The sequence below is a fragment of the Arvicanthis niloticus genome, chromosome 18 (genome assembly GCF_011762505.2).
Source record: "Arvicanthis niloticus isolate mArvNil1 chromosome 18, mArvNil1.pat.X, whole genome shotgun sequence".
NCBI lineage: Eukaryota > Metazoa > Chordata > Mammalia > Rodentia > Muridae > Arvicanthis > Arvicanthis niloticus.
This window is the reverse complement of record NC_047675.1, coordinates 43,057,565-43,082,474: the sequence shown is the minus strand read 5'-3', so window position 1 is coordinate 43,082,474 and position 24,910 is coordinate 43,057,565. Positions and strand designations below refer to the sequence as shown.

General features: G+C 48.3%; 1 protein-coding gene across 1 annotated transcript in view; it reads right to left on the bottom strand.

Annotated features, from left to right (window-relative positions):
• Positions 1-1,191: 1,191 nt before the first annotated feature.
• Positions 1,192-24,910, bottom strand: part of Gan (gigaxonin) — a 59,128-nt gene continuing 35,409 nt past the window's right edge. Inside the window, exons 7-11 of the mRNA XM_034522708.2 lie at positions 24,505-24,654; positions 22,835-22,971; positions 22,055-22,183; positions 14,828-14,937; positions 1,192-14,744 (exon numbers count right to left, since the gene is read on the bottom strand). Coding sequence (XP_034378599.1) covers positions 14,563-14,744; positions 14,828-14,937; positions 22,055-22,183; positions 22,835-22,971; positions 24,505-24,654 — 708 coding nt within the window. The 3' untranslated portion in view covers positions 1,192-14,562. The remainder of the gene's footprint in view (positions 14,745-14,827; positions 14,938-22,054; positions 22,184-22,834; positions 22,972-24,504; positions 24,655-24,910) is intronic.

Sequence of the window (24,910 nt, the reverse complement as noted above, 5' to 3'; positions counted from 1 at the left end):
TTGTGCTTATATACCCACAATTGCCTTTCAATAAACGAGACTTGAGCCCTGATTAGACACCCTGTCTTGTCTCCATTCTTCGAGTTTCTTGCCCCTCCATCCCCACTCTCTCTTGCAGACCCTGTTAACTGACCTGCAGGCTGGATTACCCCAGCACTGGTTTTAAGGACTTTATTCAAAGACAGTTCAACAGCAACCCTCTCCAGGATAAAGGGAGGTGCCTACAGCACCAAAGAGCTCTGTTAGGCCAGGTCTCCAGACCTACATGACCCTGTGGTACCAAAGACAAATGACTCTACTTCCCACAATCAGGGGGTCTGCAAAATGTGTGTACAAACTCAATCAGCTTGACTTGGCTTTCTGAGAGAATCTTTTTTTTTTTGGTCCTGTGACATCAGTGTAGATCTGTATTTGAATTACACTTTTTTTTGGTGAGTGACAATTCATTTATGTGTGTGCATGTGTGTGCACACGTGTGTATGTGTGCTAATGAGTGCATGTGTAGTGTGTGTATATGTATGTGTGTACGTGCCAAGTGTGCATAGTGTGCATGAGAGAGAGAGAGAGAGAGAGAGAGAGAGAGAGAGACAGAGACAGAGACAGAGACAGAGAGACAGACAACTTGGACTGGGTTCTCTCTTCCATCACTTGGGTCTTGGGCTCTAACTCAGGTCATCAGGCTTGGATTTTTTTGTTGTTAATGTTAAAAGTCTCTGAGTTATAGGGTAACTCTGTGGCCATGGTTAGACTTCTACAGCATGTAATGAATCCCTTGATCTCAACGTTTACCACTTGCTCAGCCGTGGAAAAAGATAGCCCTCTTTTTCAAGACTGGTCCATGCTGTGTCTGCAATGCTGACTCAGCAGAATCTACTAAATTAAAAAAAAAAAAAAAAAAAAAAAAGATAAACCGAGGGACGGTGGCACTGGCTTAGTTGTTACAATGCTTGCCTTTTGAGGACGAGAGCCTGCACTGGATCCTCAAGTCACACATTAAGACAAACAAGAGCACTAGGTGTGGTGGCACAGATTTATAATCCTGCCATGGGGAAGGCAGAGATTCTGGGGTTCACTGGACGGGGTGGGGGTGGGCAGAAGGTGTTTAGGAACAAAAGATACCCATGACCTCTTGCTTCCACATACTTGTATGCACACACCTGCACACACACACACACACAAAACCACAAGTGATTCAAATGTCTTCCCCATCACATGATTTTATTAATGAAACAGCTTAAAGACAATTCGTTTTGTCCCACAGTCTTCTAGAAAATTCTTCTAGAAAATAGTTCAAGTTGTAAACAGACTTCCAATACATAAAACAGAATGACTTGACCATACACAAATTTCAGCTCAAAATACTACACTCTGTTTTCTTACCATTATAAAATCCAGTCCATACAAACTACGTAAAAAAGATAAAACACTTTCACTGATCCTTGGTACGAGGGAGCAGCACAAAGGCCTTATTTCCCCAGGACCCAGGTCTAGTGCTAGGGGTGACGGACTGGACCCCACAGTCATCTACAATATCCAAGCCCTGTAAACAAAACGCTGCTACTTAATTTAAGAAAATCAACATATCCTTCTGCATAAGCGTTGCTTGTAAACCATCAAGTAACTTTGTAAGAAACATTACAAATTAAGAAAAAAAAAAAAAAAAACATTTCTGACTTTGCTGCAGACACCAGCAAAGGGATAGAAAAATCGGTCACTCCACCCAACAGATACATTTGGCCCACGAGGCGGGAGACGGGAACAGTGCAAGGAAATTCTCTGGACAGTTTTGTACTTTTGTGACCTTCTGGCCCCTCAAATATTTTACACTTTTTAGACAATGACTTTCATTCTGTTTATGTGCGCCCACTGTGCACGCGTTCCCCAGTGAGAGCATTGTGTGAGGGCGCTCAGCTCTTCCACACGCAGTCCAGCCTCACCGGAGTGTAGCTGTCTTCTGTCTGGGGACGTCACTAAATAGTGAGAACTTCAGGATTTAAATGAAAACCCACTTTACAGGTACCACACCATGGAATACAGGTATGTTAATGAGACAGATTTGTGTTTTCACGGGATGGGTTTTATTTACCTATTTTTCCTCCAGACAGTGTTTCTTTGTGAGGCCCTGGCTGTCCTAGAACTAGCTCTGTAGACCAGGCTGGCCTTGAACTCACAGAGATCTGCCTGCCTCCGTCTCCTGGGTGCTAGGATTAAAGGCCTGTGCCACCACTTCCCAGCTTGGTATGGTATTTTTGAAACCTGGTATGTATGTGGTTTTTATGGAGTTGTCCTTACGGTAGGAGCAGCATCACAGGGTAAGTCGGCAATGTGCTAGGAACCAGCTCTTTGCAGGGGGGTTCTATCAGGTGCTCAACACAATACACAATACACAATACATAATACACAATACACAATACAGTTGGAGTACTTGCAGGGCCCCAGGAAGGGGTGGTCTCCAGCCTGGGGATGGACAGTCTTATTTAACTCAATTCATGTTCTTTTTTCAATGGGTTTGATAGTTTTCTGTTCCAGCAGAAGTCAGACAGATGCTAAGAGACAGAAAACCAACAAACCGCCATGTTCACTGTGTACCGTGGGTGGATCTCTTCTGACCGCTGCAGACTGAGTTCTGCCTGGGTTGTGTCTGCAGCCTGTATACTGACGAGGAGTGAGTGTGGGGTGATCTCTATGCTGGGGGTAGGGGGCTGGGCATGAACTATGGGGCTCACGGTGAAGAGCGGTCAGCACTTCCACTGAAGCCACCGTCTTTGTTTATGGCTGTCACTCACGATTTACAAATGCGACAACATGGTTCAAGGAAGTATCACCATATGCTACTGTTGACATGGATGCTTACAGAAGGAGGATACAAGCAGAAGCTAGGTTTTGAGTGGGTTCAGAACCAAAGGACCCCACGGGTGGAAAAAGTCACTGGCTACTGAATTAAGCAATAAGCAGTTTGTGCTTTTTTTTTCTATTTAATTAACTGTTAGCTTTTTTCTTTTCTTTTTTTTCTTTCTTTCTTTTTTTTTCTTTTCTTTTCTTTTTTTTTTTGGAGACAGGGTTTCAATGTAGCCCTGTCTGTCCTAGAACTTGCTCTGTAGACCAGGCTAGCCTGGACTTAAGAGATCTGCCTGGCTCTCCCTTCGGAGAGCTGGGATTAAAGGTATTCACTACCATGCTTGACTTCTCTCTCCACGGAAGGTCACTTGGTATAGTTCCTAACGTAAAGTTCTTCAGCCCATAGGATTTAGATGACCTCTAATAAGGAAGCTGAACTCTAAGGTGCCACCTGGAAGAAGTTGTTACATGACAGACAGAGTGAAGGCTGAGTTACTTTTTTAAGTTTGAGGATACTTTTGCCCTGGGTACCAGTTTCCACATTATTTATTATTTACCTGTTTTTATTTGTGTGTGCACGCGCTTGAGGAGGTAAGGGGATCAGGTCCCCGGAGCTGGAGTTACGGCAGCTGTGAGCTGACGTGTCGGTGCTGAGCTGTCTCTCTAGCCCCAATCTCTCTATTACTGTTGTTTGTACAAAGTCTGCAGTCGCATTCTGTGAGTTATTCTAGGCACCTCCGCAGTCCTCCCCACCCTGGTCACCAGCATCATAGACATAGTTTCTAGAGCTTCTCTTGAAGCAAAAACCCCTGTGATGAAGATATGAAAAAGGGGTCCCTTTCTCACTGCACACAAGCTATTCCCACTTCTGACTCTACTCAGAGTTTGGGGTTCAAGGTGTATCGAAATTCAGAGCTAAACAAGGCAGGAGATGAAAGCCTGGCTTGCTCACTGGAGCGTGCCACGGGATGCAGGAAGGACTCCCATAGCTGTTTGCGGGGCCAGTGCAGAGGGAAAGTGTCAGCCGGCCTCTGTGAGGTGACCGGGCTCTGAACACTTCTTGATGGACAATCTGTGACCACACAACGCTGAGACAGATGCTAGATGCTGAGGTAGTATGTGCAGCCTGGTGCCGGCCCCCGACTCTGAGAGAGCCTGTGGTGACTCCTCTTCTAGTTTCCAGTTGCTCCAGGCTGGAGATGGGTTTGGCTATGCTGGGTGCTGACCCGGAAGCTGCCAGGGCTGGCTGGTGGGAAGTGCCAGCACAGAGGCATGGTCAGGGGCTGAGAAGGCACAGTCTGGGTAGGCTGCTGCTCCCAAGCTCTGGCTCCAGGGAGCAGGAGTTACAGCTCTCTCTTTTTTTCTAGTTTTCTTTTCTTTTCTTTTCTTTTTTTTTTCAAGACAAAGTTTTTCTGTGTGGACCTGCCTGTCTTAGCTCTGTAGACCAGGCTGGCCTTGAACTCAGAGATCTGCCTGCTTCTGCTTCCAGGGTGCTGGGATTAAAGGCATGTGCTGCCACCACCTGGCTTAATTTTTCTTTCACATTTACTTACTCATGTGTGTATGAGAGTGTGTGTAGGGGACACCTCGTGGGAATCAGTCCTCTCTCTCTACCACATGGGTTCTGGGAATTAAGCTCAGGTCATCAGGCTATATCTGTTAAGCCACCTTACTGGTTCTCCTTTCCTTGTGTCTTTTTGACACAGTTCAAACAACTAGAGAGCCAGATGGGAAGAAGAGTGGGGAGCTTGAAAACCAGCAGAGTATACCAGGGATGCTCTGATGAACGGATCCAGATCCCTCCCTCCAGAGGGCTGTGGGAAGGACCCTGTTCTCAGCCTCCTCCCAGAAGCATGCAGGCACCAGGAAAACAGCCCAGCGCTGAGGCTGGGGAGGGGAGCTGTTCTCACCAGCTGAGGCTGCTTTCCCATGACCACAGGGCTCCTTCCCATTTCTAGGCAGGGTTGAAGTGAACCGCTCACTTTTTGCTTTCACCAGAGGAGACAGAATAGGAACAAAAGGACGGGTTCCCTAGAAATGTTTCACAAGAGGTAACACAGAACCTTGCCAGCTCTCAGGGGAAGTTGGCTGAGCCCGCCAGGGACCTCCCTGGGCAGCCAGCCCAGCTTGGGAGACAGAAGTGTCATTTCCCAGCTTAAGGCAGAGTAGGCAGCAAGAAGCTTAAAACAAAACGCATGTCAACCAAACATGATGCTTCTGGTGGGCATCATGGCTTAAAGAGACCCCTGGAAATAAAAGACTGTTAGGGAAAGTTGAACCATGAGGCACTCTGGGAAGGGACAACCATGGTGGCCGGTGGCCAGTGGCCACAGTCAAGGGACCAAAGTAATGACAAGCAGTGGAGGACATAAGGCAAAGCCTAGCTGGGCCACAGGACTACCTCACAGGGCCCATGGAATGACTCCTTTTTACTAAACAGTCCCCAGAGCTCCTGGTTTTCGAGAGCTCTGGATGTGAGCAGAGCACCACACAGACTGTGCTGAGTGCAGTGGGTCCCCTGGTAGTGTTGGCAGACACAATCAGTCAGAACTGCAGAAAGCACTCTGTTACCCTAATGTCATTCCACTTGATGGGAGCAGAGGCAGAAGGCTTAAGACCTTATCTCAAAAAAACTCAAGAAAAAAAATGCACAAAATAAATAAACAAGACAATGAGACTCTGTAGCTCTGCCCACCGGCCTGAAAGGCTCTGTTATTTACTACCACTGGGCCAGAGCCTGAGGCCGTGCAGGGCCTGCTCATGTGGTAAGGGTCTACATGGCTCCAGGTCCTCAGGCCTCACACTGCACACCTGCCTAGAATCTCCACCACACGGATACAGAGGGTAGCAGTTTCCACAGACAGCAACCACATTAAAGAAGAAGCTTAAGTCTAAGCTAAGTCTAAGGCCTCAATCAGCATTTCAGAAAACACCCAGTTCACTTGCTCAACCCAGAAGACAAATGATACTGTGGTGAAGATGAAAAGTTCCACCCCGATAAAGGACTTTAAAAGGATCCTTAGAGGACTCCATTAGGCAAGCTCTGAAAAGAGGGCGCTCACCACATGCTTTTGCTTCTGTTTTTGTTCTTTGAGACAGGGTTTCTCTATCTAGTCTTAGTTGTCTTGGTGCTTGCTCTGTACATCAGGCTGGACTCGAACTCACAGAGACCCACCTGCCTCTGTCTCCCACTTGCTGGGTCTAATGGTGTGCACCGGCATGCCTGGCTTGACTGTAACTCTTGAACACTAGAGCACATGTCTTGGGGTGTTTCTGACACCCTAATGTTGGAGATGAGAGGTGGGATGTGTCCAGAAAGGAAAGGATTTTCTAAGCACAAACAGATGTCAGCTGGTTTCTAAAGTGGCGGTGGATGCTGGCCTAGGAATGACAGGAGGCAGGGAGGCTTTGCTCCCAAACAGTGCCCTCCTGGCCCAGTATCTTACAGCACTGTCTGTGTGGACAGTAGACGAGACCAAAGAGGCAATGGTGCCACCACTACTGATGGGTAACACAGCAACCAAGGTCCCACAGCCACCCTGATGTGTGACACAGCGGCCTCACAGTCACCCTGACATGTAACACAGCAGCCCTGGCCTCATAGCCACCCTGACGTGTGACACAGCGGCCCACAGTCACCCTGACATGTAACACAGCAGCCCACAGTCACCCTGACGTGTGACACAGAGGCCCACAGTCACCCTGATGTGTGACACAGCAGCCCACAGTCACCCTGATGTGTGACACAGTGGCCTCACAGTCACCCTGACGTGTAACACAGCGGCCTCACAGTTACCCTGACATGTAACACAGTGGCCCAGGCTCCACAGTCACCCTGACGTGTGACACAGTGGCCTCACAGTCACCCTGACGTGTGACACAGTGGCCTCATAGTCACCCTGATGTGTGACACAGCAGCCCACAGTCACCCTGACGTGTGACACAGTGGCCTCACAGTCACCCTGACATGTAACACAGCGGCCCACAGTCACCCTGACGTGTGACACAGTGGCCTCACAGTCACCCTGATGTGTAACACAGTGACCCTGGCCTCACAGTCACCCTGACATGTAACATAGCAGCCCAGTCACCCTGACGTGTGACACAGTGGCCTCACAGTCACCCTGACATATAACACAGCGGCCCTGGCCTCAAAGTCACCCTGACGTGTAACACAGCAGCCCAGTCACCCTGACATGTAACACAGTGGCCCACAGTCACCCTGACGTGTAACACAGTGACCCTGGCCTCACAGTCACCCTGACATGTAACATAGCAGCCCAGTCACCCTGACGTGTGACACAGTGGCCTCACAGTCACCCTGACATATAACACAGCGGCCTCACAGTCACCCTGACATGTGACACAGCGGCCCTGGCCTCACAGTCACCCTGACGTGTAACACAGAGGCCTCACAGTCACCCTGACATGTAACACAGCAGCCCACAGTCACCCTGACGTGTAACACAGCGGCCCTGGCCTCACAGTCACCCTGACGTGTAACACAGCGGCCCTGGCCTCACAGTCACCCTGACGTGTAACACAGCGGCCTCACAGTCACCCTGACGTGTAACACAGCGGCCTCACAGTCACCCTGACGTGTAAAACAGCGGTCTCACAGTCACCCTGACGTGTAACACAGCGACCTCACAGTCACCCTGACGTGTAACACAGCGGCCTCACAGTCACCCTGACGTGTAACACAGCGGCCTCACAGTCACCCTGACGTGTAACACAGCGGCCTCACAGTCACCCTGACGTGTAACACAGCGGCCTCACAGTCACCCTGACGTGTAACACAGCGGCCCAGTGTCACCCTGATGTGTAACACAGCGGCCCACAGTCACCCTGACGTGTAACACAGCGGCCCAGTGTCACCCTGACATGTAACACAGCGGCCCACAGTCACCCTGACGTGTAACACAGCGGCCTCACAGTCACCCTGACGTGTAACACAGCGGCCTCACAGTCACCCTGACATGTAACACAGCGGCCCAAGCCCCACAGTCTCCCCTTTTTTTAGAGTTCACTAAGGCCATAAACCACACTGCCCTTCCTCCAAAGACAAACTGAACTGAGCCTTGAGACCAGAAGACCAGTGACACAAGTCTGCAGACCCAGGTTCCTGACCACGCTCCTGACCACTGGACCTGTTCAAGTGCCAGGTAATTTCCTAGGAACAACTGAAACCGTGGATCTGGGGCCAAAGCAGGAAGGGAAGATTTGTTCTCTTAGGCGCTGCTCCCCAAAATCATGGGCTCCTGTTGGCAGCTGAGCTGGGCTGAGACGCTGTTATATTTCCACCCGAGGAGAAGCTTTGCCATTTTCTAGTCTCTGGGCCAACTGTGAAAGGCATCAGCACATAAATTTAATGTCTATTGCATGATGTACTCCAGTTAATCTAAGCAGGCAAGCCTGTGAGGAGAGCTCAGGCCTGTGAGGAAATCGCAGGGTTCTGAAGGAAGGAAGGCAGGGCTCTGAGGGGAGGGCTGGGTCTCTAAGGACAGTCCTGGATCTGAAGGTGCTCTGCTCAGGGCTGAGGAGAGGGTCAGGCTCTGAGAAGAGCACAGCGTTCTTCTGACTACTGACTACCCAAGTCTTTCATTTAAGTAGGCCAGGTCCACTTGTGACCTGAGAGATGGCCATTCCCATGGGAGCTAACTTCTGGGAGAGTCTCCAATGCAGAGCTCCTTCAGCAACTTCACCCTGACTTGGGGACCAGCAGAGACCAGAGGCTGGGACATTGAGGATCTGTTACTGGGGGTACGAAGAACAGATACACAGGGTGAAGTGTAGGAGACAAATCCCACCAGTCATGATTTTAAGTAGAAGAACATGATTTGAGGTAGCTGGGTCAACCTCGGTCTTGAACCTGGAACATATTTGCTTCATTTTGACATCTGGCCTATCAGGACTGAAGGGGAGAGGATGTTACGGTAAGGAGCCAGTAAAAAGGAAAAACTTCCAAGAAACTACAGCACCTTTCAAGAGACGGAACAGCAGCCTCAGGCATCTAAGTTGCAAACTGTATCAAATCAGACAAGCGCTCTCTTCTCTGATCCTAACAAGGACAGAAACTAAGCCCTCTATCCCGCGCAGCCCTGCTGTGTGCATATGCTGCTCTTCTGCTACAGGGAAAACACAGCCTTTTAAATGACTCTTTCAAGTTCAAGTTGAGTTTCAAGTAATCACCTTGCAGTAGCCCCAGAAGAATTACCGCTCCTCCAGGTTTAAAGTGCCTAGTTAAAAAAAAAAAAGGGGGGGGGATGTGGGGGATGGAACACGAGCCCTAGAGGGTCTGACTCCTCAGGATGCTCATTACTTGCTTCTGGGCTTTTGTTACAGGACAGAACACTGACTTCTTCTTACCTGTCAGGGAACCAAGTCCAACTCTACATTGCGAGGTAGCTGACCACAGACACTAAGATCAGGAGTGAATGTAAGCACTACCCATCCAATTAACCAGGAAAGGCCACAAAGCAGGCACCTGAGACTTCTCTGGTGCTGCTGGAAGAAATCAGCACCAGTGTCTAAGGTGTATCTTCTCTGCATCTGAGGAGGAAGAACAACGGAACAGGGCCCCTAAATCTACTGTCAGTGCTAAAATGCTTAACAGTAAAAGAAGGAACAGAACTCACCAGGCAGAAGGCAGAGGTACTCACAGCTGCGGGAAACGAAGAAAAACATAGCTGAGCCTACAGTTCAGCTCCTCCACAGCTTCACAGGCAGGAGTGAGACATCCTCCTGAGCAGAGGCTCCTCTCCACTCTGGGCCAATGGGCTCGCTCTGTGCTTACCCCATAACTAGACGTGTATAGGGAATGGGGCCGGAAGGAGTCTTTTGGGGACTATTCAAAAGGCAGAAAGACCTTGCAGTATGCCAAGGCGGTTTTCCTCCCCTTCTGACTGCATGGGGCAAATTCAATCAAGTGTTAGCTTTAGTCTTTATGAGCAAACCCCGCCTTGCTTCTCGAAGACACTCAGTAAAGCTCGAGACTTCCAACAGCTAACTGACAGGAAAAGAAGCAAAGGTTACCCAGTTTCTTCAGCTGGAAAGACTTGGTTCTAGAAGCTGAAACAATACTACAAGTGATGCATACTTTTTAGAAATAAAGACACCTACGTGCCAAGAAGAAAAATCAAGTTCCCGTTGAAGGGCTGGACTACCCTCGGGAAGCCCAAAGGCCTCGCTTCTGCATCTGGCTGCTGCTCACATCTGAATGTCCCTTGTAGGAAGAGGAGAGCATCCACAACCACCTCAGACACGAAAAGATCAAAGCAGAAAGTTCTAGAAAAGATTCTAAGCTCATATAAGATGCAGCAGAATCAACCTAATGCTAATATGATGAATATTATGAGATGTGCGCACAGGGCTTCAACTGTCCTACAGAAGCACTTGGAGACACAGGCATGGGCTGGGTACATGAGGCACTTGGCATCTTTGATTCTGTCCTAGTTTCCTGCTCCATAGGCCAGCCCACTGACACATATAGCTTTTCATTTAAAATCCAGCAGAACTGATGAGAACATTCTCTGCTTAGCGCAAAGCGCTGCTATGAAGGCTGGGGTGCTATGATCTGCTTGCAGACCCAGATCAACCCACACAGAGGTCCTCATTCAAGCTCCAGTGACTTCATAAGCCAGACAGGGAGGGCTGAGTCCCACCTGCTTCCTTGGGAGGTTCCCAGAATCACAAGCGCAGCTCTTGGGAGTAGGTCAGTATTTGCTGAGTGATGCAGGCACTGCCTTGCCTCAGCAGTCACTGGCTTCCTCAGGGCTCTCAGATCAAGGGGAGTCACCATCACAAAGAAGCCTTGCTCTCCCTTTGGCAGGTATTTTCCAGGCAGTTCTGGGCCTCAAGGTACATACAGTGAAAGCCACCTCATTCCTTCCCAGAGCATCCATGTCTTCACTGGCCACAGGAGGGCTGTGCAATCAGGAAAGCCAGCCTTCTAGAAGACAGCACTGCAGGGCTTGTCACACTCCTTGGAGAACTTCTGGAACCTCAGGTGTAGTATACTGGGTAGGGGATATTAAGTGGAGCCCTCAAGAGGTGCTAGCTGTTTCCCCAGACACCTGACTAGTGGCCATTCAGACCCCAAGGCACCACAGCAAGGACAGCTCTACTTTTACCCCCTCCTGCTTAGGGTTGGCCTCAGCCCACTTATAAAGAATGAAATGACACCTTCGAGTCCTTGGACATCAGAGTACCTCAGCAGCAGTGCTCAGAGCGATGTAACAGGACACCTGCTCCAGCACAAACAAGGCTCAGACACAACCCCCAGGTCTTTTGGTTGCTGGATCATATGAAAAGTCCAACTGGAGCCATGACTCCTCTGAGCAGTCATGCTCAGCCCTAGATTGGCCCTTTCCAGAACCAACCACTAGCTGGTAAATACATTTGTAAAAATCCTACTAAGGAAGAGAGACGCAACCTAGCAAAACTGACTACTGTCTACAAACAGTGCAAAACTGACTACTGACTACAAACAGTTCCACATTTACAGGAAACATCCTAGCAAAACTGACTACTGTCTACAAACAGTGCAAAACTGACTACTGACTACAAACAGTTCCACATTTACACGAAACATCCTAGCAGAACTGACTACTGTCTACAAACAGTGCAAAACTGACTACTGACTACAAACAGTTCCACATTTACACGAGATGTCCTAGCAGAACTGACTACTGTCTACAAACAGCTCCACATTTACACAAAATGTGTGTTTGACACAGCTGTGTAACTGAAGGTAGAGGGATTCAAGGGCTTATCTGAAGCACCAGGAGACAGTAGTGCACGTAGCCTGTGACTACAATTCAAAAGTAAACATACAGACGGACTTTCAAGTCACGTGGCACAGCCTGCACACACACATTTGCTCACCCTGCACACTTTTTCTTCTCACAGGACACACACACTCTTGAGATTAAAAAAAAAAACAAAACAAAACAAACAAACAAACAAACAAACTTCATTTCAAATTAAGCACTTAAATCTTTAAAAAAAAAAAAAAGCTGTGTTTGATATGTTAGAAAAAGAAGCAAGCAAACAAGCAAGCAAGCAACAAGCCTACTTTAGACCCTAGCTTAGGAGGGTGCCTTGATTTGCCTACTGTAGTTTAAGAGACAACCTTCCTGTAAAAAGAAATTGCACTTCCCCCAAAGATGTTTATGTTTCAAATTTTAAGATCTAGCCTCAGTTGCCAAATGCAGTAGCATGCATCCGGTCAGAGTGCCTTACAGAGGAGAGAAGGACCACTCAGATTCTGAGATACAAGTGGGGTAATAAAACAGGCCTGCATCAGAGGAGCTACAAGCTATTCCACAGGGCTAAAAGAGTTATGAAGAGGTCTGACTGACTCTGAAACATCAAAATAAAATTCAATACAGCCCTACTTGTCAACAAGATGGTTTTACACACACACACACACACACACACAAAATAATAGTTTGGCACTTAGCAGCTTTTGTTGATATTGCATCCCATATTAAGTTGCAAATTTATTTTATAAAATATTAATTTCTGCAGCTACTGTGTCAATAAACTGAACTGAAAACCTGTTTTGGTTTTTGTTTGTTTGTGTTTTGTCTTTTTTCAAAGTGAACTGATCAAGTCAACAGGCACCGGTGACATTGCTGTCACCTGTTCCTCTAAACAAGGAACTGTTTCTCCTTGGAGAGGCCTGAAGCAGACTGAGAAGAATTTTAAATTTCAGGAGTTAAAAACAAACAAACAAACAAAGGGGAAATCAACCAAAACAGAGCTGTTACCACAGCTGTCCTGGATATCTGTTTCTCTCTGCTCTGGCTGGCCAAGGCTCTGTCCTGTGCAGATATTTCACCAAAGTCAACTTGCCCCTTTTGGCAATTTCTCTCCTCTGAAGCCACCATCTCAGCAACAGCAGAAAGTGCCCCTCTGCAGCAGCTTTTCTGATGGAAAGCTTCCCAATTGGGAAACGTGCCAACAATGTGGCTTGAAACGCATCCCACAACCCAAGCCTGGCGGTGACTGACATCAAATTCACTGGATGGCATGAATGTGTGTCACACCTGGCCTACTGCAAGGGATAAAACCTTAGACTGTCTCTTGCCAAGTTGCTTCCGGCCATAGCAGTTAGGAAGCGGGTCCCAGCCCCTTTTACACCCATCCCCTGTCCTCTTTTTAGTAACTTCTTAGTGCTGATGGCTCCCAGCAAGTGTAAGAAAATCCTGCAGAGAGGCCCCCCTTTTAGAAAAAAAGGATTGATGTCTTATATGCACTTTAACTGCATATAAACATCTCACGTAGGAAGTTTCTAGAAGAAATTCCTGTTCTCCAATATAACCAAAGGATGTACTTATACATTTAGCAATCAGTAAGATACAATTTTGCCTCTTACACTCATACTTTAAGAGAAGGAAATATGAAGAAAACAGTTAGAAATGAGCAACTCTCTATCTAGCTGACTAGAAACTTGACATTGCGCACCATGAAATGATCCAGTGCGACAAGTCTCTTGTTTCACACCAAGGTGCCATAATCTAAATGGAAAACAAAACATCTTAGGAGAGAACTCCCACTAACTAAAGAATTCTTTTGACTAAGGGGAAGTGAACGGGAGGGTGAAAGTGGAAGTGACTGATGGGGAAGGGTACTAATGGGAACAGAATAAAATTAAGTTGAGGTAGTTTATTCTACCAGGCAAACATTACTGGGAGCGAAATTCATCTAAACTCCTACACTTTGGGAGCGGCCTGTTACGAAGACACAATTCTACACACACCTGCATTCAAAGACAAGCTTGCAGCTCTAAGCAGCAGTAAACAGGACTGAGTGTGCTTTCAGACAGATCAGATGCAGACCTTTTGATCCCTATACACGGTACCCGGACAGCTCCCCCCCCCCCCCACATGTTTCACTGTTTTTAGCGGTAGCAGAAGTCTCCTTTGCCCGACTCTGTCTGAAGCCTCCTCTGCACTAGCAGCCTGGAGCATAGAAAATGGTTCTGCTTTTCCAGGTGGACAGCAAGAATGTATGACTGGGCTCCCACCCATCTCACAGAGCTACCCCAGAACTCTCTCAGCCTGGTGCAGGATCTTTTATGGTGAGCGATTCCTTTAAGCTCACACAAAGGCTTCAGACCCGAGCTTCTCGGGTGACTGAATCTTTACTAAGGTAGACTGTTGCCAGAGAGGAGTTTATCTTAGTTTCAATTCATCAGAATATAGTTTTTTAAGAGTCTTAAGACAGAGCACTAGGATTAAGGGGGAACTAACTGCACAAACCTCAATTACTGGGCAGGGCCAGGCATTCTACCCTCCTATGCAGCACAAGAACAGCGGTGTGAGCCAGGTATGTTGGCTTGCATATATGGATTCCACACACACTGGAACGCAGCAGTCAGTCAGGTAAGAGTTCCCTTCTGGGAAAATGCACCTTAGGGCTTTAACTTTGATATTTCACATGACACCAACCCCCACACCCTTCTCCTAGGACACTCACTAGCCTTGGTTATAAACACACCAGGCTAGCGGAACTGATTCCTCCCAGGTCGTTTTTCAACAGTACACGGTCTCCAGACAAGGGCAGAAGCCTGAGCTTCTAAGCATGAAAAAAACCACCAAAGAGTAACCACACTGAAGCCCAGCACACAGCAGGATGGGGCTGCTTCTCTGCGCTTTGCTGCCATCCAGCCACGTGATACGCTTGGGGCAGGATCTCACTTTTGGCTCCTCTTCTTCCTCAAGGGGAATGGACCCGGATGCGGAACAAGCCTTGTTGCAGCTGCAGGCGGAAGAGCTTGCAGTTGGCTATGCGCAGGGCTGCGCAGCCTGTGCGCCGGAGGTCGGATGGCAGGAGCGGCTTCGTGTGGTGCCAGGTGCCCGTGCTTCTCTTAAACTCCCGCACGTAGTCGTAGTTGGTACCTAAACCACAGAGGGAGCAGAGCTACGTGGATGCCCCTGAGCCGCAGCAAGCAGCTCCCGGGAGAGCATCGCAGCTTACTCACCTGTGTCAAGGTCTCCGATAACATAAATACTGGCTCCTATGGGGACGGCTCCATAGACAAAGGAGGAACTGGCAGGGATGCATAGGTTCTGATCATTAAGGTAGATCCACCTGCAAGCAAGGCCAACAGACACAACTCAGAAAATCAGATGTACAGCTGACACGATTAGGACGACAAACGGACAAGGCAGCTCGGGAAGGCATCAGCGCACAGCACCCAGCCTCTCTTGACCCCCACTCCCCTTGCAGAAACCTTGGCTGTAGCGACTGTCAAGACAGACAGCAGAGGCTCAGACAGAGCCTCTCACAGAGGGGGACTGTCTCGGCTGCACACTGCAGCTCCTGGCACTCGGCTTTCGTCACACACGCTTTGCTGCTCTCTCTTTTTCCTTTTTCCTCCTTCCTTCCTTCCTTCCTTCCCTTTTTTAATTGTGTGTGTGTGTGTGTGTGTGTGTGTATGTGTATGAGTGCAGTGCCCACAGAGGGAAGCAGACGACGTCAAAATTCCTGGAGCTGGAGTTACAGGTAACTGCACTCACTAGAGTGGGCACTGGAAACTGAATCCGGCCCTCTGCGTGCAGCAAGCGGTCTTCCTAACGGAGGTCTCTCAGCCCAGGTAGGCTTCTCATCACTAAAGTTCCATCACACTTGCTAGCATTCATCTGGATGCCCTCCGGCTTGGGCTGCTGTCACTACAACAGTCAGGGACCTTAGGTGAGCCTTGCTTGGTTCTGTTTTTTGGTGGACTTATGGAACTGCTGGATTTGGTGGACAGCGCATGTGCCCTGGAAGTGATGAGAAAATGCCCACAGTGCTGCTTTGTTTTCTAGTCGGCAAGGCACGGGATTCAAGCTGCCTGTGCTCTCAGTCCTTTGAAGATTTATTTCCTCAAAGTCTAACTATGCTGGGTATTTTGGCAAGAGCTTACTGGCCTTGTCACTTTATGTACCTTCTTTTGCAAATTATCTTTTTGAAAATTCGTTCATTTTAGAAAACATACACACAAATAAAAAATAAGATAAATCTTTTTTTTTAAAGGCATTCTAGAAAATATCTAACCAATCTTCTTCTTCTTTTTTTTTTTTTTTTCTTCTTTCCGAGACAGGATTTCTCTGTGTCGCCTTAGCTGTCCTGGAACTCACTCTGTAGACCAGGCTGGCCTCGAACTCAGAAATCCACCTGCCTCTGCCTCCCAAGTGCTGGGATTAAAGGCGTGAGCCACCACTGCCCAGCCCCTGACCAATCTTCAAGTGTCAAGGTCAGAAAAGACAGGCTATCACAGGCTAATGGACAGCAAGGAAGCATAACATCTCTTGGCAACTAAAATCCAGGTTGACCTGAGGCAAGGGGCATGCTGGTGGGAAGTGGGTGACATTGCAGGCAGTCTGTATTTAACTAGTACTGTAGAACATGTGTGTTCTGATCAAGGGGGACACTAACATCAGGAGCTAAGTGAATGGTTTATGGGGACACGATGGCTTTTGGGAACGTTTCTACATGTTAAATTTACTGCAGGGGCTGGAGAGGCGGCTCAGTGGTTTAGAGCACTTGTTGCTTTTTCAGAAGACACAGGTTCAATTCCTAGCACCCGCATGGCAGCTCACAGGCATCTGAAACTCCAGTTCTAGGGGATCTGATGCTCTCTCCGACCTCCACAGGCATACACACACGGGACACATATAATGCAAGGAAAACACTCATAAACATAAGTCAATGTAAAAAAGTGACTGCAAACAGATATGGCTCAGTTAGTATGGGCATCCGCGGTGGAGCCTGCTGACCCGAGTTTGAGCCTTAGGATCCACAGCACAGAATCAACTCCTGCAGAGGTTCTCTAACCGTCATGTGACATAAATAAAGTCTAGGCTTTGCCATGTAGTAATGTTCACTCAGGAAACTGATCCATCTCCCACAAACGGCTTACAGCCACGCCAGATCACAGCCACTGCCTAAGCAGCCTTGAGGCTCTGCTGCCCAGGACAGTGCATGCTGTTCTGTGGACACTTTGGCTTCTCCACTCTGCTGCACAGCAGCTAAAAGGACCAGCATAGTAGGTGAGTGGCCTCTGATGTCAGCTACCAACAAAGAAACACCTCGTAAAGAACGCCATTCACTTCAACAAACTTCACCGACTGTCACAAAACACACAGCTTCCTTATTTTAAGTTCCAAGAAACAAGGAAACAAGATAATTTGGCCAAGATTATAAAACAAAGCTGAGCCACTTCATTTCTCCCCCTCTCTCCTTCCTGTCTCTCCCCTCCCTCTTCCTTTCCCTTTCTGAGACAGCGCCCAGGCTAAGCTGCCAAGGGTGACCTTTAGCCTCTGTTCTTCTGCGTCCACATGAGTGCTGGGTAACATGTCCAGGTTATGGGGTACAGAGGATGGGCCCCAGGGCCCCATCATGCTCTTTCCTGAGCCACATGCCCAGCCTACTATCAGGTGGCTTACTGGGGCTAGAAATATGGAACTGGCCCCACACATGTCCATACAAGTATTCTACTTAGTCATATCCCAGCCCTATGTCCACCATCCTCAGACACCTTTTCATCCCTTGTCATGGCTGGTCAGTAATTACATACACCATAGTATTTTCTGTTTAGGTTACTAGTGTGGGTTTTGCCTACAGGCCTCACCATGACTCAGGTCAAGAGCAGCATCTGCTCCCAGGGACTCATGGCTTCACAAGTCTTACTAAGGCAACAGAAACACTCCATTCTTCTAACCATCAGATCCACATGGTATGACATCCGCAAGGCCAGGCAGTGTGGTGTCTCCGCAGAGCATCAGGCTGAGCAACTTTTCTACATGGCTAACTCAGCCCTGAGTGCACACTGCGCACGTTAACTGCTGGCCCTGCCGATAAGACAAAGATTTAGAGACTTCCTTTGTACATCCTTGTAAATAGGAAGGATGAAGAGAAAACATCAGCCAGATCAACAGGCAGAGCATCCCAGGCAGAGCAAGGCCTGGGATGGAAAGACTCAGCCTGTCAAAGACACACCCCATCTGGACAGCAATGGCAATCAGCCGAGTCACAGCAGGGCTGAGGACGCTGCACACTGCTTTTCTGGACTCATTGGACATGTCCTCCCCAACTCTCCCTCCTGAGTTCTCAGTGTGATTGAAGTTGGTGTGAACTAGCAATTCTCCTGTTTTGGTCTTTTAAGTACTAGGATTTCACATACGTCCCACCACACCCAGCCATTTCTCCTAAGTGGCCTGCATGGAGGGATGGACCTCGAATGGATGTCTGCTGCCACTTCCCTGGGATGCGGTGGCCTTCTTGTCTTTGGAGGGCAGGAGTAGTCAGGGATTTACTTAGCCCTTCCTGGGTCACTAGCATTTATCCAGGTGTCAATCTGGCATGCTTGTGAAAAGTGGTACCAGCAACACAATGTCAAAGTTGAGAGTCACAGCAGGGAGCAGCAGGAGAGAAGGGGGCAGAGAGACCCCCTACTGAGGGACAAAGGTAAAGCCAGCAGAGCCATCAGAGACACTGTGCAGATAGCTGAGAACACCACAGGGGCTCAGGGACTTCCAGAGGACAGAGGGAAGGCCCTGCTCTCTGTGTGTCTTTACCATGACTTGGGAGTAATTTGTGGCCTTTCTTCTTAACAGCTTTTTTTTTTTTTTTAAATTCAAAAACCACAGAAAATAGTTAAGATATGGCATTTTCCCAGGAAAAATTTAATCTAAAAATAAGGAACAAAAGACAGGAAAGACAAGAGATTACACACAATCTGAATGGTCTCCCATCTAACCCAGACTGTTCATCTGATAGCAGTTTCTAGTGTGCAGAGAGCGCACACCCAGGAGGGAACGCTGCCCTACTGCTGGGTGGGATTTTTCGGCCAGTATTTATGGGAGCATAATCCGGTCAGCGGTGGACGCAAAGGGGGCTCTGTAGCCTGAAAGCCTGAGTGTGGGCTCCAAGTCTGACTGCTCAGAGCACTGCTCCCCGGCTCACTGTAAGACGGCTGGCAGTGCCTGAGCCTTGGAGGCTGCAGGGGACCACATGAGCCAGGCACTGCCACACTGGGCAGCATCTGGTTTCACCCATGCTCAGTGTTTTACAAATGTGCAAATGTCCTGTGTGTCACTGACAAGAGGTCCTGGCAGCTGCTCTCTGTTTACGCCTGGGAACACAAAGGCTGAAGATGCATGGATTTTATTAGGAATAAAAAAAGTTTTTTAAGATCTGGGGAATTTATTGTGTGTGTGTGTGTGTGTGTGTGTGTTTGTGTATGTATTCATGTGTGATGGTGTATGTATTTACGTATGTTTATGTATGTATTCGTGTGTGATGGTGTGCTTGCATGTGGGTCTAGGCCAATGTCATGCCTGGATTTCTTGAGGGTGCTAAGGACAGAATGAAGACCTGCAGGTTTGAGCAGCAAGTACTTTATTGACTGATGCACCGCCCCCCCCCCCAACCCCAAACACAAGAATGGGGCCAGGGAGATGGGCAGTGGTCAAGAGTGTTGGCTGCTTTTCAAGAGGACCTGAGTTCGGTTCCTAGCACCCATGTTTGGTGTTCACAACTCCAGCTCCTGGGGATCCCACACCCTCTTTTGATCCCCTTGAGCACCCACACATAAAAATACACAAATAGATAATAAAAAATAAATTTAAAGCCAGGCATGGTGGGGAGTCAGAGGCAGGCCGATCTCTGTGAGTTCCAGGCCAGTCAAGGCTACAGAGTGAGACCTCAAATCAGAAAAAGAAAAAGAAAAAGAAAAAGAAAAAAGGAAAAAGAAAAAGGAAAAAAGAGTTACAGTAGACAAATGGAAACAAAGCATACCCTCCTTCCCACTCAGCGCTGCCGTCTCCTGCTCAGAACAGACTCCCAGCAGGCTGACTGCAATACTGAAGTTCTATCTAACAATACAGCATGTCCTGGGATGCCTGGGAAGTGTTACAGTCAGACTTGATCCCACCCAAGGCAACAGACAAAAGGAACAGAAACGTAAGCAAATGACTTCTGACACAGAGCAGCTCATGCTGACTACACGCGCACAGAGTCAGTCATCACAAAAAAAAAAAAAAAAAAAAAGGTTTGTGTCGTATTTTATCAAAAGCCAAACACACTGCTACTGCTTGTTAATCAAGCGGGACAGACCGTCTCCTGCTCATCTGGGCAGGAGATTAATACACCATTTCCTAGGGCGGCAGCACTCCCCCACTGGGGCTTATCAAAGGAGAAAGTAACAAGCCTGACATCCCTGCCCACCCCCACACAGCAAATGCCTTCGAAGCTGCCTCCTCGTTTTCTGTCTAGTGAATTCCCCTGGCAGTCTGCCTCTAATGACGGGAAGTAGAGACATGTCTGAAGTACCCAAGATGGAGACCATGTGACAGACCAGGCGACATTCATACGCATGTCTAACACTGTGTCTGTTTAGTATTCACCCCATCTCAAAGACAGGAAACGAGGCATTATCTTATGGCACCCCCATCTGGTAACAAGACCTAAGTGCATAGGATCACACTGTGAAGCAGGCTCCCCTTGGAATCTGAACAGGTCACTGCAGCGACAACACTGTCTCATACTTACTGTGAGAGGAGTGGCGGGACAGCACCCACCACAGGCTCACACCTCAGTCTGTCAGGCGTTTTTAAAAAGGTTTTTCTTTTTACATTTATTCATTTACTGTGTGTGTGTCTGTATGTTTGTGCCTCTATCTGTGTGTACATCTGTGTGCGTCTGTGTCTCTCTGTGTATATATCTCTCTGTGTGTGTGTATGTCTCTGTGTGTTTGTGTCTATGTTGTGTGCCTGTGTCTCCATGTGTTTGTGTCTGTGTGTCTGTTATATGCTTGTGTCTCTATGTGTGTCTGTGTGTCTATGTTGTGAGCTTGTGTCTCTGTGTGTTTGTGTGTCTTTCTGTGTGTTTGTGTCTGTGTTGTGTGTTACTATCTCCATGTGTATTTGGGTGTCTGTGTGCATGTGTCTGTGTCCACACACTGACAAGCTGTATGGAAGTCAGAGGACAGGCTGTGGGACTCTGCTTTCCGTTTCTCTTTTGGAGTTCCTGGCAATTGAATCCTGTCAGTGTTTTAATATCACCAGATCAACTGACACATGATGAAGCATCTGATGCCTGTCAGGTTTGATGCTGGAGGACCACATGGGACCATGCCTTGTATACATTCAGTTAGCAGCTATGATGCCAAACACATGTGCAGAGGATAAGGGATCAGGGACTGAGGAGTGTGCTGAGCCTGGAAGAGGACAGCAAAGGCTTTCTCTGGAGATTTGACAGTTATGTGTAGTTTTGAAAAGGGCCAAGTTAACTAGATGGGCAATGAGGGAAATTTCAGGCAGCAGCAGCCTACAGCTGAGCTAGCTAAGGGCTCAGTGTGAAGCCTCTGAGCAGGCAGCAGCAGGAAAAGCAGATGAAGGCCCTGTCATAAAAGGCTACATATGGCCAGGTGTGGTGGTGCACACCTTTAACCCCAGCACTTGGGAAGCAGAAGCAGGTGGATCTCTGAGTTTCTATGTCAGCCTGGTCTATGCAGCAAATTCCAAGACAGCCTGGACTACATAGAGAGCCTATATCCTGTATACTAAGAGGACAATGTCAAATATGTGCTAAGTTCCAGGTTCCATGCTGTTTCTTTAAGTCACTTTGGTGGTTTGAATGAGAATAAACTCCATAAACCCATATATTTGAACATGTGGTCCCTAGTTAGTGGAACTGTTTGGGAAGGGTTAGGAGGTATAGGTTTGTTGGAAGAGAAGTACCAGTGGTGGTGGGCTTTGTGGTTTCAAGAGACTCACCATTACCAGTATACACACACAGACAAACACTCACTCTGTCACTCTGTCTGTCTCTCTGTCTCTGTCTGTCTCTCTCTCTCTCTGCCTCCAACTTTTGGACAAAGATGTAACCCCTCAGTTTTTCCTACAACCACACTTTGCTCCACCCTCATGAACCCCAACCCTCTGAAACCTTAAGCCCAATGACACATGCTCTTTCCTAAGCTGTCTCAGTCATCATGTCTTACCACAGCAACAGGCAAGTAACTCAGACACTGACTTCTCATGTCACTGAAAAAATATCCAGCATGTAGTGGACACACCCCCTAAGGACAGAACTCAATGATGTCACTGAGAACCAAAGCTAAGACACATCTCTGAAGCATGGAGGGAGGGGACAGGAGAGAAAGCCTCAAGACTGCTGCATGGGGAGAGAGAGCAGGCGTGACAGCCTCCAGACTGATTACCTCTTAAACTCGTCATGATAGAACTCAGACTTGCAGGTGACCATTTCGCTGCCCTGGATGTCCTCTCGACTTCGGACGCCTCCAAATACATAGAGCTCCATGGCAACCCCGCAGGCCACTGCTCCAAACCTGCAGGGCCACAGAACACAGGTGCTGCCTTAGAACACAAGACCTAAGCCCTAATTCCTCCACTACTGTTCTTTTGTTTGCTGGTCTTTTTGAGACCTCAGGGTAGGCTGGAACCCACCATGTACATCAGACTGTCCTTGAACTCACAGCAATCCTCTTGCCCCAGTAGCCTCCAAGTGCTATGAGACAGGCATATTATCACCATGCCCAACCCAATTCCTGTTTGCCTTTATGTGTATAGGCACGTGTGTGTGTGTGTGTGTGTGTGTGTGTGTGTGTGTGTGCGTGTGTGAAGCCCAATATTGATGTCACTAGTGATTCCTTATTCATTAAAGCAAGGTCTCTCAGTTGAATCCAGAGTGTGCCAATAGGGTAGTCCAGCTAGCCAGCTTTCTTAGGGAGCCCTTGCCTTCATCTTTCCAGTGCTGGAACCAGCTGCCTGACATTTATTTGGATTCTGGGGATCTGAGCACTGGCCCCCATGTTTGTGCAGCACACCACACACTTTTAACACTGAGCCATCTCCCCAGCATGTCTTGCTTCTTGTACCTGCAATGGTCTGTGTTCTGTGTGTGTATGGGCCTTCTGTCTTAGGGGCTGCTAGGTTCTGAGGCCTCCTACATACTGATGGGCACACACACTCTGCCTCACCTCCTCTCTTTCAGTGGGCATATGGCAGTCCATTGCTGGGTCCGTGGATCATAACACTCCACAGACTCAAACAGTTTTCCATACGAGCCTCCGCCCATGGCATAGATTTTCTTTTTCATAGCTGCATAGCAGCCAATCTGAAAGGAAAGAACGGTGGTGAAGGAACCATTTGCCAGTAGAACTGGATGGAAAGACAGCAACTGGCTCAGAACACGGTCACACGTGGAGGGCAAGCTCCGATTCCTAACAGCAAGACTATGCCTTCTAACATGGCCCACAGGACCCCAGAGGTGGAAAGAAAGAGCTGGTGGCATGCACTGGAAATCACCAGAAAAGGAGTCTTCATCCCTCTTCTGCAACAGAAGCCAGTAACTCAACTTTCCTTTACTTCTTGGGGGGCCATGCTGGGCATGGAACCCAGAACCTCAAAAATGCCAGGCCAGGGTTCCTCCACTACACTGGATCTCCAAAATCCTATAAAATATGTTTTTTTTTTTTTTTTTTTGGACCTAGCTCCCTTCGTCTACCATGTGGACTCTGACATTTCAGGTCAGACAGACAGACAGATGGTGAAGCTTGCAGCAAGCACCTTCACCCACAGAGCCACCGCGATGTCCCCATCATCTAACTTTTTACTGGCATTGTAGGCAGTGGTGCGGCACTTTCCTGGTATGCACAAGCTGTGAGTTCCACCCATACCACACCGGGTGACACGGGGAATGGAAGGGTCCTCCAGCATCTATCTCCTTACTCCAGTGCTTACATTCCCAGGAGTTAGGATTTTGGAAGAATAAGTTGCTCAGTTGCTGTCACAACTGTTTAGTTGGATGGTGTGGTGGTCTGAATAAAATGGTCCCATATGCCCACAGGGAGTGGCACTATTAGGTGTGACCTTGATGGAGTTGGTGTGGTCTTGCTGGAGGAAGTGTGTCACTGAGGGGTGGGCTTTGAGGTCTCATAGGCTCAAGCTTTGCCTAGTGTGACAGTCTTTCCCATGTTGCCTGTGAATCAAGATGTACAACTCCTTCTCCAGCATCTCGTCTGCCTAGACGCTGCCATGCCTCCTGCCTTGGTGATAATGGACTAAACCCTCAAAACTGCAAGCCAGCCTCAATTAAATGTTTCCCTTATAAGAGCTGCTATGGTCATGGTGTCTGTTCACAGCAGTAAACCCTAAGACAGAAGTGTACATGGTAAGAGAAGACAGGATATCCACAGCGTGGACCAGAGCCATGGCCAGGACTGATGGGCAGCTCTGCCCGTAACCCAAGTCTAAATGACAGAGGCTCACGGGCAGAAGCCATCGCAACTTCACTTGTAGAGTAAGTTAGGAAAGGGGGAGAGATCCAGCCATTCCCAAGTATCTACTCCAGACAACACAGCACTGCTGCTTAGAGCCAGACAAATGCTCGAACGGGCTCTTTCCTGCTGTGATGTGTGACTGTTGATATGCAGGCAAGCTGCCAACAGACACAGAATTCTAGGGCCTGGATCCTCAGAGCATTTTCTGTTGTGCCAAAGGCACCTTAAGAAGTGAAGATGTGTGCTGAGGACTGTACTCAGCACTAGAGCACTGAGCGAGGCCCTGGGGGTGAGCTTTCCCACTGCACCAACCAACCCCGGAGGGAGACACCGACTCTGAAGCCAGCTGAGCAGACTGAGGCGCTCACCTTCCGAACCATGGTCAAGTCAGGCTGCTTCGTCCAGGTTTTGGAATAAATATCGTAACACTCCATGGAAATCAGCTCGCGGTCACCATCCTCCCCTCCAAGAATGTACAGCATCCCATCTATCTCCACGATCCCAAAGTTGTGTCTTGCCTGGAAAGACATTGCAAGCCTTGGTAGGCGAAAGTGGATATTCCACATTGTTTTATTCCAGTGTTCCAGCAACGAGGAGACACTGTTTCTCCTTGGAATGTCTCTTCGCTGTGTGTGGCTTCCTCAGCACAACAGAGAGAGCCAGTCACTCCTCAGGACCAGGGACAAAAGATGTAGGCTCATTAGCAGAGATGCTGTGTTTAACCTACAGAACTGAGGAGAGCGCCTACCAGGACAGCTGGCTCCATGGGATTAC